We start from the raw sequence: 14820 nt of genomic DNA, 5'->3' as shown, positions 1-14820 counted from the left end.
GTCACTTGCCTCCTATTCGAGTAGCCAAAACACCTAAGAGACTAAAAGGCAATTTCCAGAACTCCTTGATTCCTCACATACTAATTGTATTATCAAAATAAAGCTAAGGCAGACATCTACACTGCTTATTTCAATCTTATGCCAGGATACTAAAATGTCTTCCTGAGTTCAGATGGGTTCTTCTGCAATCACTACACAACACTTACTCCACCTTCAGATATAAGCAAAAAAAGATTTGGAGAAACCTCGTGTATTGCTTGATATTTCCTAGACATCTGATTGTATCAAAACATATCTTGATAGAAGGCCTTCAAAAAAAGCCATCATTTAACACTTGCTTCCTATTATGCAGACTGTCAGATTCCTCTCTGGTGGTTGAATGGATTACTTTCAGAATTATTACTGGAATATCCATACACTTTCTGTTTTACATCAACGACACTACTCTCAGTTCCACACCTTATAAATACTCACCGTGAGAGGATGGAGAATTAGTAAATTTAAATTCCACCAAAACATGTTTTTTCCCTCCTTTCTTTGCCTGGACTCAATTTTTCTTATTACTTGAAACTATTTTGATCTTCAATCAAGATCTCTAATAAAAAAAATTATTTTTTTTTGGTTATACTACATTCACCTAGATATGTAGATGGAACGTAGGTGAATGTATTTTTAATGAAAATACTTCCCTCCTAATCAACTAACATTGTATATATCCCAAATACAACTGACCTTAAAATATTTGGATCAGTTCACCCAAAAAAACCTCACTGAAAATGGAAGAGAGTAATCCACCTAATAGACAACCTGACTCCCCCTTACCTCAGTTATTCAAAAATTTCTCAAAAGTTGATTTCATTTCATGCATTATATGCTTCTTACTGGCTCTCATGGTCAACTGCTCCAAACCAGCTACCACCATTCCTGTTCCAGTGCAAAAATACAAACAGCATATCTTGGTTCCACTTACCTTTGCTCTTTGGAACAGCATTCTCCATACTGTTTTTCCAAATACAATCTCTAATTTTTCACATCCACCTGAACTGCCCATCCACATACATGTGTGGGGTCAATAGGTTTCTGAAGGTTGTTGTAACACAGCTCGCAACGTTTTTAGAACAATTCCCACTTCTGCTTTCTTCCTGTTCATTCACAAGATATATAACCTTGATATGGTCTTCAACTTAACAAATAATCAGAAGTCAACTTCATTCAATCAGGAGCCTGTTTCAAATCCACCATTTCAAATCCGATGTCTGATAATCAGTGAAGTGAATGCATTTTATTATAGCTCAATTCCAGGGAATTAAATGACTGACAATCCAATGTTCAATTTCTGTGCTAGTATTATTCTGATCATGGAAATCAGATGCATTTTTAGCCAACACACCAACATAACATTGATGGTTGAACACTAGCAGCATCAAGATGCTAACTGATACAACACTAGCTTTTCCGGTTGCTTTGGTATCTGTGGAATAGTGTTTATCTTCTATTACTGAGCACTGTTTCATACACTCACTTAAACTGATCTAGCTGAGACGAGAGAAATATTACCTATAAGCAAGAAAATATTACAAATCCTTACCCTTTCAACTGATATTGACCGGCCATGAAATTCTGTACGATGAAGATTCTGTATGCAAAGTGCAGCTTCTTTGCTGTTTCCCATTGTGACAAAACCATAGCACCGTGCTCCAGGATTTCGTCCATTTGTTATAATTTTTGCACCAATAACCTACAATAAAAAAAATGTATTAGGTTTTTTTTTTGTGTACATGGGTATTTGAAGAAGAAAAGATGAGGACAAATAAGCCATTAAATTTTTTTTTTTTTTTTTGAGAATTAATTTTTCTTGTGTAAAAATGATGTTTTACTTCCACCTTAGTATCACCACTTCTGCATCTGGCTCCCACTGATGATACTTCAATAAAGGTTGAAACTGGTCCAGGTAGTGACCCTTCCCTTAATGCAGCATTATACATATCTGCAAGGAGATGTGCTTTGCATTATGAGATACTGAGGCAATACCGATGAGAACTGCCTCAGTCCATTGAGTGCATTATGACTGCCACAAAAATTAGTTTATTTTGAACAAACTAAACTATTTTCTATGGTCCATGTCAAAACTTCAATAAAACTAGTTTTTGTTCAGGACAAAAAGACTTTAAATGAAAATGTTTATACGAACAAAAATGTCCCAAGTACACTAAGATTCTTAGGCAAATGGCATGTGCAGACATTCTGGTTGAAATTTTCACTAGAAAAATCCATGCCTCAGCTCAGCTTATCTTTGATACTAATTACGATGTGGAAAGGAAAAAACTATGCACAATTTTAAAGTATTGCTGCAAAGCAATTTGATTTGGTTTTTTCACCATTCCCTTTTTCTTCCACAATGCAAGTCTTCTTCTTCAATAATCCTGTGTTCACCTCCAGAAAGGGAATTTTATTTGTTACCTTTCCTCCGACATGCCTAATTATAATCACAGGTGCAAGGTAATGCACCTGCCAAGACATGACTGATACTCAAATTCCAATAACAGGAGTTATCAATTTACCTGATCAATGAACCATCAAAAAAGGAAAGGCATTTTATTAAGAAAGAATGTACTGTATTATACAAGTAGAAAATGAACTTTTAACATGCATGCATGCACTAGTTGTTCAGCCAAAGCATTAGGACCACTTCCCAAAGAACGCTTTTCGATTTAAACTCTTCATGGAATAAGTTATTCAACATGCTTAATTCTTACGAGTTACCATGAATTTAATATGATGAGGTAGTACATTTATATACTCTACAAAACCTAACTATACTGTACATGTAGATTATCTAACTATACTGTACTATAACGACTTTAAGCTATTTCAGGGTTTTTTCTGATATTTTCCCAACAAAACTTCAATGGAAAAAAAACTATGCATGTAATCACCACTCACAAAAAGCAGCAAGTTCCACAAAATGCAATGTGCATTCATGGATTTATTAATTAAAATCATTAATCAACTAAATTTCATTTTTAGTTTCACACTTTATTTTGCACACGTTGGCAATTCACTAAATGCCAGTATGCTAAAGCAGGTATAACATTGCTACAAGTTACATTTCAAAATTAATGGCAATCAGATAAATATTTATAATTCTCACCTTTCCATATTTACTGAAAAGATTTTTCAGCTCCAGTGCTCGTGTTGTAGATACAAGACCTGTAATCCAGAGATTTCTACTGCTGATTCCAGATCGTCTTGACCTATCATCTAAGATTATTACATATACATAATTAATGAACCCATTTTGTACTTCATATAATAAATGTTAAACAAAAATAAGTTGAAATAAAAATTTCCTTATGCTAACCATTTATATTAAATCTTTATCATACAAGTAACATACCCTCAGATCATACATTTTCTCAATTCAGTAACAACCCAGAAGAGTATGTTTAGTATTGTTACTGGTATTTAAAATTTCAGTAAGTTTTCCAGGCCAAATTGAAAAAATAAACATAGAAGAATCAAAAAGATGCATTAAGAACTAGGCATCATCTAAATATTCTAATTGGCAAAAGCACTCAATGAGTAACAAAATTAATGAATCCTCTAAATGGTTTTAACAGTAGCCTAGAACTCCGAGATGGAACAGTAGTCATGGAAAAGAGAAGTACATAAGTTGTATGTGCTGTGAGAGAATATAGAAAAATGTAGAGCAATTTGTATAAGTAGCTTATAGGCTACTAAAAAACCTCAAAGTATATCATGAAAATTTAGATGTCTAGACTACCATCATTTTTGAAATTGTTACCAACTACAGTGGGAGAAAATATTCCAGAGGAACACAATTAGCACTACATGTGAGGTAGAAAATATTACAAAAATATCAAATAGGAGTTATAAAGTGAGAATTAGAATTCCAGATATCATTTATGAAAGCATATTTGATGCCAGGAACTATACAAAAAAAACTTGGACAAGCTGGATAGGTCAAAAAGGTTCACTTTTAGAACCGGAGAAATCGTGGGAATAAGGGTTTATATTTGGCTTGGTAAATCTGGAAGGATTTACGAACACCATAATTAGTGCTTTAGATGCAAAACTTTTGAACAGACTCTTTTTATGTTTTTGTCATTTTTTTCCATATCAAGGATAAGGCGAGATACTTTTATTAGCAAACTATGATATGACACAGAACACTAATATGAGGATACCATTTTCAAGAACTTTTCTTATTGAAAATGATATCCATATATTTCAGATAGAAATTAACTATCCATTATGTCAAGCTAAAGAATAGAACCTTTCCCATTTAATATATTTATTAGTATGAGGATACACTAATAAAACTTAAATTGTTAAAATTTATTAGACAATTTGATTTCATATGAAGAATTTCATTAATTTAGAATAAGTATATTTGTGTGAAAATAATAAACAGTTTACACTTACCTCTATCATCTCTGCCACTTTCTTTGGATTCTTTTTGAGAACTGTAAAATATTATTCGTTAAAAAGAAAAAAAATAAATCAAGACTTGCTCATAACCAGGCTGTTTTAGAAATATGACAAACATTATCTTACGGGGAAAATGCATAAGATCAATCACATGATTTTAGATTTAAAAATAAAGAAATGAGGCACATTCAAAATATCACTTTTTACAATTTTATTTTTCTAATCCAAATTTTGTAAAAAGTGAATTACTCAGGAAGTCAGTGCTTAACCACAGTAGTTATTAAAAGTAAGTGTTTATGGCAGTATACCCTATTTTAATATTACATATTAGATTAAGTTTTTATGTATTTTATTATGCAACGATATATAATCCACTGTCCACCATTCCCCCTAATTATTTTCCTGTTTAATTATGTGGAATTAGCATGTGCACCATGAGAACTGTGCAAAAACAAAACTCAACAATTTCAAAATACCTAGGAAATAATCACATTAAGGATATAAGATTTTGTTCAACATGAACAAAGGTGTATAAGAAGAGCCAAAGGAACAAGCCAGTGCTGATATTTATTTGAAAAATACCAATTCCTAGCAAAGGCTCTATGTACTACTATCAAAATAGAGTAGTTACATTTTGAACAGCCTAATATTGTGATCAATTGAATAGATAAGCAAAATTAGACTAAGAAAATTGAATAAATAATATTAGATGACTTTTTTAAAAGCCATTTTATGTCCACTGAAATTTATTTCAAAACACCAGTAAGATCTTTTTAGAGAATTGGTTTTACATGGCCCATACAGAATTATATCGGTATGTCTTTATCACAAACATTCCCCAAATAAAGGACTTTTTTTTTAAGCATAACAGAAATTACATAAAAAGAATCATCTGTTTGAAATACAGGCTTGATTTAGCTAGAATAGCAAGAGAGAGAAGGGACAGATACAGCTTTCGGTGATAGAAGAGCTGTATGTAATAATCGAGAAAAAGTATTTTCAAACAATTCACATTTAATAACAAACCAACATGTGTCAGAGATAGAATGAAACAGCAATACCAAATATTACAAAAACTGCATATCGTTATGAATCACAATCAAGGATTGAAATATAGTGATCTACTTAAACAAGAACTGACTGATGGAAAAGGGTGTTTTAAAGTTTACTTGGATGGAAAATAAATTTGAAAAACCTTTCCTTAAAAAGGTTTTCATGAACAGAATTGGAAAAAAAAAAAAAATTCATGTTAGTTACCTTCCTTACAAAGGAAGCTTTGCAAGGTTAGCTTGCAATTAAAAAGTTCCAAGTAAAATTTGAGTAACAGAAGAGGTTAAAATGAGACAAGCTCCTCATGGAATATGAACATATTTAAAAACATTTTTTTTTACAGTTGTCCAAATCACACCACCCTGGTAGTAAAGCTATACAAACTTGCATATTTAAATATCAGATTTAATATCACATGTCACTCTACACTGAAGGACAAAGTAAAAAAAACAAGCATTTTGGTCCATTCAACTATTTCTTTTTGTATAGCTATTTTCAAAACAAATGCTTCTGAATTCAGAACCAGATTCAAGTAAGAAGAGTGTAAAACAGAACTCATGATTGTCCATAACAACTGGCTCTCAATGCTAGGCTGATACCATATTAGGAAAGAAATCTAACAATAATGAGGAGTACAAGTTTTTAATAATGGCGTATTCATTTGCTTATATATTCCACTTGTCCCACTATCCACAAAACCTTAAGTTTCAGTAAAATTAATAACTGATAGCTAAGGAAATCAACAGGTATGACTGACAATTAAAAGTAGATTAAAATTAAAATATAACAACTGCAAGTGTGAGAACAAAAATCATTCTGTGCACTAATTTTTGGGATACTGCAATTGTGCACAATTGTTTCACTAGCTGTCTTCTGAGTCCAGAAATTCTAGTATATACCATAAACTGTTTCACTTTCAAGTAACATCTACTGAATTTGACTGATCTCAGTAAAAGTCATTTAAAAACATACTGCTTGCCTACTAATCCATAACCTTCTCTGAAATATTCGGAGAATTTACTCTTGGCTCTTAATTATGTAGTGGTCACTAACACACTTGCTACTTACTGTATCAAACAACCACATGATACAATATGAAATCAGGGGTATAGTGCTATTTCACTTCCACAATACTGTTAATAGAGTAAGTTCGGATTTTTTTTTTCAGTTTATACGTACTTCCTATAGGCTTGTAATTCAATAAATCCAACTCTGGAATCACAAAAAGCAACAATTAGAAAGAGAATGGTATTGCTTGTAACTAAGCAATTTACAAAAAGTATATATCCAGCAAGTCTCTAAAAGAGAGTTGATACTTCGACTTATTAGTGTAGGAACATCTTTTTTTTTCAAATGAGATGTTGGAACAGTTATCTTTCTAGGACAATGCAGAGTATTCCACTTCAATACATATTATTCACAATTCTTGAAAATGTGGTATAATAAAATCTACATATTTAATTCTGAAAGCAACATTCATGTAGCAGTTTATTTGAAAACTGATTTCTCAGATTAGTAATCCTATTTAAGACAATTTCCCCACCCATAAATTCAAAATATTCTTTCAGAATTAAGCTGAAATAGTTTACAATCAATCATCTATTATTAATAATGACAAAAATATTCACCTTAACTCACTTGAATTAGTATACTGCCCTGACCTGATTTTTTATGTACTAGTTCTTGGAGCATAAATGTCTCCAATGGATTGACTATCTGCTTATGAAGAATACTTGTAACTTTGCTAGTAAAACAAGATAAAATCACAGGCTAAATGCAATATGAATTTATCAGTAAAAAAAAAAAAAAAAAAAAACAATTCATTGGCTTCCTCCATGCATTTCTTTATCCAAAGATTTTCAGTGATGGTGATGCAATTTTCATCTGTTACTCATATGCTTCATATATACATTTTGATACTAATTTAAATCAATACTAAAAGAAAACAGTTGAGAGCAGCACTGCAGATTTTTAAAGGTCAGGTTACATGTATTCTGCTTTTCTTTCCGAGTCGAATGTTCTTTATATACTTATAATCTGGAAGCTGAAAGAGTAACAGAAAGTTTAGTGTCTAAATAAAATATTTACTTTATCATCTCAAGATAAACATGTTTGGTAATACTTATCAATTCAAACAATAGTTCTGAAAGCTGAATGTAACTTTAAAATAGCTGGTCTTCTAAGTAGGAACATTTCTGCAGCTTTGTCCATCTATCTTGTTCACAGAAAAAAGTTGCAACAATTAAATATTGGCAGTGAAAAAAAATTCAGTTTTGCTAGAATAATGAATTAACTGTGCATGATTATTTCTTAGGAAATGATCAGGTTTGACACTCAAGCATGCAAGTTTCTGAATTAATGAATCCAATGCACAAATGTTTATAAGCAAGAGAACTACTTACTAAAGATACAGAAATTTTTTTTTGCAGCATTAGTCCATCATGTAAGATAAATCTTCATTTTCTGAAATCTTGTGTTTAAAACTTGCAATCCTGTTTATTAAAAATTTTAATATTAAAAAATTACTTGCATTCTGAATTTATGAACCATTTTCCATCATTCATAATTTTTCTACGCCACTTATTTGCCAAAAGGCTAAACACATCCAAGTGCTTTATCTGTATCCACATAATGAACAATTCAAGAATTATATTCATAAAACTGAGTAACTTTAAAACAATGAATAGCAAGTGCTTGGCAATTACAATCCTTTCCCAAGATGGATATACTTTTTCCAAGCAGAAAAAGAAATAAAACATGGAATTAAGGCAATTCATTTCTGTGTTACTACTGAAAATATCAATTCAGGTTATTTAATCTCAGACAAATGTTCTGAATATAATAACCATTTTCATACATTTTTAATCTGGGCAATGTCCCCACACATAGGTCACCACTGAGATGCGAGTAACTTTGATGAACAGCTTAATGAATTTTCATTGGTTACTTCATAAAGCAGATGAAGTGTATCTGCTTTATAAATACTGTAGTCCAAAAAAGCACATGCAACTGTCCATAACAGTATTCTCTGCTAATGACACCCATAACTAAGTTAGAGCATCCTTATTGAAATTATGCCATGGCATTTGATATGACATTGAAAGCTTTAATCAGAACAGAATAAATTGCAAGACCAAAGAAAACAAAATCTTTTTTTTAAATAACAAAACCTTCAAAAAGAAGGTAATTCAGACTTAAAAAAATAAAAATAAAATAAAATCACTTGGATCTGAAATATTGATCACTACTTTGCAGTTAGGCTTGGCTAATATGTACATAATACTTGATTATAAACCTGGATGCAATTTGTATAATTAATCCTTGTAATGTCAGATAGCCTTATTACTTCATCACCTCAAACTGCATTCAGTGTGATAATTTTTTGTATATATTCATTACTATTAGAAACACTATAATTATATGAAGTTAATCTTAACATAATCAAACCAAAAGAATTCGGAAGTGAAGGTTAAAGATTGTATCCTTAAAAAAAATAAAAATTTTGTTCAGATCAAATGAGAAATTATAGTGCATGCACCAAGTGAGGATATCAACCAAAGATCCATACTCTCAGAACAAAAAACAATATGCACACAATGAAGTGAGAAGTTAATGAACTACTTTGCTGGGCAAGGTTATAATATTAGCTGTTAATGTTTGTGTTAGCAACAAATTCTTCTACCAATATCAATGTGTGTACTCAAGAACCCAACTAGATGATTAATCTGGTTTGGATGAAACATCATTTACATGACTTGCGTAAATTGCAATGAGAATAGGATATCTGCCATTTAACAGGTGTATATCAACTTTAAACTTGCACTAACATAATGCTAAATAATAAAAATTATCAAATCTAGTACCTACCAGAGAAAACTTGCATTTCTATATTAATGAACCTTGAAAGAAAAATTTAGCACCAAATAATCACTTAAAATGAAATAAAATTGAGGTATAATTTTTTTAAACATACGTTGCATCATTTACCAATAATAATACAGATATACCTGAATGAACTAAGGCATTTAGTTAACATTAAAATAATATTTATTCCTAACCATGTTAAGAAAAATAAAAGTTCTTTTTGAATAACTTTTGAAATTTCCATAACATTGCAGTATCTAGCAACATATCTAGAATAAAAGTTGAACTCAAAAGGTAAATATCTGGCTTACCAAAAACTAAAAGAAGTCTATTAATGGAGGCTTGGTCTGACTAGTTATTTTTTTTTGAAACAATACCACATTTTACATTTCTTATAGCAAACAAATTCAGTTACTGTTTCCTATAATGAAAAGTGACTGCATATAGCTGAAATCAATATATTAATTTTAGAATAGCGTTTCTGGGTGCTGAAAACAGCAATATTTAATCCTTCAATACAGACAACCATGTTTGTGCTTCTCTTATTGGCTAGCAGTAGTCACTTTGGTAGGTTTACAGGATACACATTTAACCCCATGCTTCCAATATTCTATATAGTATAAGAGAAAACTTTGTATTTGTATGGATCTGTAAAATGAATGAAAATGTTGCCGACTGAAGAAACTTAAGCAAAAAAACAAAAACAGCATGTAATGTGGCACTGGAAACTATCGACTACATCAAAAGTATAAAATGAAATTTAACCAGAATTTTCTTTATGGCACAGAAAGATTTGTCCATCTATTAAATAAACTTAAGATGCACCAAAACAATGCACAGCATCTAACATTTTCCTGATATGTAAACTCAAGGTTGTTCAGGATAATATGACTGCTCTACATGAATCAGCTTATGCAGATTATCTTTAATCTCCTATCGACAATTTTCCTCCAATGTAATTTATGTATTAGCATTCCAATACTGTCATATCTATAATTTCATTATAGATATGAGATTATAAAGGCATCTCTCACGATTAATCAACGTAGACCTTGGTCTCGTTCTTGCCATCAAAACATCTGTCTTGCTATTTCCTGTCCCATTCTTTTTAAGTGACCATACAACAACTTTGATTAGCCCTGCTTACAAATTCATGAATGTAAAATGTCAATACCATAATGTCTTCATTTTTAATGATTCTGCCATTGATGCCATGTGATCACTAATCTTCCTCCAGATTCTCATAACTGTGGTCTAATCTTTGATCAAGTGCTTTATTTCTAACCAACTCTTAGATCTATAACTTAAATCTTTTAGAAATGAGCCAAAGCACCAAACTTGTTTGTTTTATTCACTGGCTGTCCAGCATAGCAAATTTGCTTATTTTGTTGTCAATTTTCAAATTTAACTTGTCTTCATTAAAAACTGTCTAAATAACTGAAATATTGTACTCATTCTGTCACTAACAATACAGCTGAAGTGTCCTGTTTCTGTCTATTTTCATAATTTGTTTTGTTATTGCTGATTTTCATGCCCAATTTGTTCAAGCTGTAATTCAATTTAGAGAATCCTGGAGACTTGTACCAGATGTGTTTAGGAATATAACATCTGCTTAAAGCAAAAGATTTAAGTTGGTTATCTCCAATTCTAATATCAGGTTCAATGCCATTTCATAATGCAATCCATACACGGCAGATCATATGCACCTGTCTTACACACCTGACTGACCTAGATTAAAACAATCTTATTTCTTTCACTTCTGTTGATTTACTACTTCCACTGTATTGATCTATATAATGTTCCATTTATCCTATATAATTGTACTGTTTTGGAAAGCTTTTCTCTGGGTGCTTTGTTATATGTTTTTTTCCAGATGTACAAATCCTTGTCACATTCCATGATTTCTCAACTATTTCTCGTAAAGTGAAAATCTGATTTTGCAACTTCTATTTGGCCTGAGCCCAGCTTGTTCTTGAAGTTTCACTTTCATAATTTTTTCTTAGTCTCTTTTCAAGAATGCTCTTTCATAAATCTTACCTGAAACTCTTAGTGAAGAAATTTCTGTATAATTCTAGCTCAACTCTAATTTTTTTTATAGATGGGAACTAAGAGCTCTATTCAATCTTTCAGAATTCAACCTCTAAAAGAAACCAAAGGTTTCTTTTAGAGTACTCTTTACTTCATTTCTTAGCTTTTTCAATAGCCTTCAGAACATTTTATCACCTTGCTGATATTTACCTTCTGTATTGTTGTGAAATTTACAGGATCAATCTTCCTTGAGTAGTTATGCAAGATTCCATTTGCAGACATAGGGGAAAAAAAAAACTCAAATTTAAATAAATAGAAATGGCAGAGTATATATATATATACAAAAACCACAGAAAAACTGCACTTTGAACTCTTAAAATGTTCTTTCTTGCATCATATTTACAACACACAATGCCTTCTGAGCTAAACAACCACTGCAATCAAGTGACCTGTTTGCTTTTATCTCACTATCTTGTCTGAAGTCAAATATCTAGAAATAAGTTTTATCATAAAAAGTTCTTTAGATTCTCAGTTGAGTGAATAAAAACAGATTCATATTAGCTAAAATTAAGTATACCAATGAGTTCTCATGATCAATAACAAAATAGTCAGAATTCACGGATTTCCCAATGAGGTAAAAAGCAAGCAGTTTCATGAATGAATGATATTTGCTATTAATCATGGATACACTTCCATACAACAGGAATAAAACTCAGAAAATGAGGTATCTTGCAGGGTGAGGGGACAGGGATAGAAAATTCTTAACATTCAGACAAAATGACTATCTGTTCATGAACAGTAGTCCAAATTAATAATGAAGAAAAATTTCTTGCTATGAGAACTCCAAGACCATTACAATATGTAATATGGATTATATCAATACATTATAAAGCATATCAAACAGATCTTATGAGCCAAACCTAAAGAAAACAACTAAATATTGCTTTATCAGTAGTTATTTAAATGACAACAAATTGACCCACAAACCTTTTACACAAAAAAGTAGCAGCATCGTTATCTGGAAATCAGTGGAACTGCATCACATTGCAGACAAATTAAAGTTTAACTGCATATTGTCCTAGAAAACTTTGCAATGCAGATGAAAAATGTAGTAAAAGAATGACCAACAATAGGCAAATTCTACCAATCAAATCTTTGCATTCCATATAAGTTTATCAATTGTCAATATTTATCCCATCTAACATGTCAAAGTAAGTACTATTATCAACATGATTCATTATGTAGGATCTCAATCCTCTTACAAATCCAGTGCATATCAAGCACAAAAAAGCAATAATTCACTTCAGGGAACTAGGAACAATATTCAGCTGAGTCAAACACTCCTATGAAACATTGTCATATGTTAATTGCCAGTTTATGCCAATGTTAACCAATTCATTAAAATCCTTTATACATTTTTGAATTGACACTATTTTAGTATTAATATTTTATGACTACTTGCATATTTCTGAAACTTCGTTCTATGCTGGAAATAATTTGAAATTCTTAATGATGTTCAGATCTTCTCAGCATGAAATTTCAAACTTAACATGTTAGAAATTCTGATTGAAGCAAGAGATGAAAATGAAGTGAATAGTCAGCATCAGTAATCAACCTCACTTGCCTCCACGATGAAAGGCATTTAAATTATTCACCATGAGCAGAATTGCCTTACTATTAGTCACATGCACAGAAATCACTTAATTGTAACAGCCAGTTAAATTTCCAGCTTGTCAGGAGAAATCTTAGCCATCTGCATTAAGATCAATCACTGCTCCTAAGTACAATTTTCAATAATGCTAAATTCACAACTTGCTAGATTAGTTCACACAAGTGTGATCTTTCCCTACATTTCATTCACCATCTTTTCAGAGATGCATAAAAACTGAACAAATTATATAGAAGCAAGAATAACTCTAGAATTATTCAATGTGTAAATGTAATATGCAAAAATCAAACTATTTAAATCTTTAGATATCTCATTTTCTGATATTTAATAAAAAAAAATGAACTGATTTCTAAGCCAATAATCACATTACACTGACTTCACTGAGATGTGCAAAGAATTATTCAATATTAAATATTTTGGCAAAAAACATATGAAAGTGCCACACAAACCTACTGAAAGTGTGCAAGAGAAAATTGATTTCCTAATTTTGATTTCAAAATTACAATTCACACAAGATTTCAATACCATTCTTTCCAGCAGGTTAGTGCAGCATAATTATATTCCTCTTGCCCCAGATATGTCATTTCAACAATTGATAATTAAGTGATATCATATCAAGTCATATATTAATTAGGTGAAGGCAGATGAAATATACAAAATTTAAAGGCTGTAGTGAAAAAACAAACCTCTTTGCCTTAGTTGGGGTCTCTGCTGTGGAAGAAGCAGCTGTATTGTCCTGCGCACTTGCTGGTGTGCTGTCATCCTTCATCTCCACATCTTCATCTTGCCCTTCAGCAGCTGTTTTCTCCTCAGCCAACGTGGCAGTTTCAGCTTGTTCCTTCTCAGTGTTAGGAGAGGTCTCACTCAGTTCTTCATCCTCTGCAACAACAGTAACAATTTCAGGAGCTTCAGCCCCTTCTTGTGCTAATTCAGTAACAGTTACATTTTCCTCACACCGCTGTATATTTAGGACAGTGTTGTGAGAGTCTTCAACTTGATCACTACCCCTTTCACTGGCTGCTGTTTCTAGATCATCTATGTCACTCTGGGTGTCATCAACATGTACAATAAGTGATACATTATCATTAGTGTTAACTGTAGATGAGCTCAGAGTGATAGTGTCCTCAACTGTGAGGGGGGCAACCACTGGAGCCGATTCGGGTTTGGGAGGAGAGAGATGGGCCGTTGCACCTACACTAGATGTATCTGAGTCCTTCAGGTCTCCAGCTTCATGTGTTCCATTTCTGTGGGCAACCTCAGGATGCTTTCGCTTCTGTTCTTCAACACTCCCATTTTCTTCTTTGGATTTTTCTGTTGTTAAAATTCAATGGTAACATTATTATATACTTGAGAGTGGAACAATATCTAAGATTGGCACTGGCCAGCCACATAAGCTAAAATTTCTAATGAAAGCTGCAGATGTTCGATGGAATCCTTTTTTTTTTTTTTGCAAATTTTTCAAACAAATCTTGGGCTTATCAGCCGAGTAAGGATGAAAATTTTAAAATTCTAGTTATCTATAACATTTCTGCATTAAATTCTTAAAATAATTTACAGAAATGTTATCTGAATATGCTTAAAGAATTAATGGCTTTAAGTGACAAGATGATATTCGCTGAATCAATTTTAAAATTTAAGCCCACATTCTGCATTATTACTATTTTCATCCTTCGAAAACTAATTTAATATTTATTTTAGGAAACTACAGCATTTCAATAAATAAATTTTTTGCAGCACATTAAAAAAAAGCTGGTGTC

At 31.7% G+C, this 14820-nt stretch overlaps 1 protein-coding gene across 4 annotated transcripts in view; it reads right to left on the bottom strand.

The window, feature by feature from the left end:
• Nucleotides 1–14820, bottom strand: part of LOC150094174 (uncharacterized) — a 40807-nt gene that overhangs the window by 8566 nt on the left and 17421 nt on the right. For 2 of the 4 annotated variants that reach the window (XM_090411899.1, XM_090411900.1), the window contains exons 5-8: nucleotides 13750–14374; nucleotides 4447–4487; nucleotides 3152–3261; nucleotides 1589–1738 (exon numbers count right to left, since the gene is read on the bottom strand). In XM_090411899.1, coding sequence (XP_090268025.1) covers nucleotides 1589–1738; nucleotides 3152–3261; nucleotides 4447–4487; nucleotides 13750–14374 — 926 coding nt within the window. The remainder of the gene's footprint in view (nucleotides 1–1588; nucleotides 1739–3151; nucleotides 3262–4446; nucleotides 4488–13749; nucleotides 14375–14820) is intronic. The other 2 variants (XM_090411901.1, XM_090411902.1) reach the window with 1 other exon arrangement.

This window comes from Typopeltis vanoorti, chromosome 22 (assembly GCF_054136105.1).
Source record: "Typopeltis vanoorti isolate ZY-2024b chromosome 22, IOZ_Tvanoo_1.0, whole genome shotgun sequence".
Classification (NCBI taxonomy): domain Eukaryota; kingdom Metazoa; phylum Arthropoda; class Arachnida; order Uropygi; family Thelyphonidae; genus Typopeltis; species Typopeltis vanoorti.
This window is presented reverse-complemented; position numbering and strand designations above follow the sequence as displayed.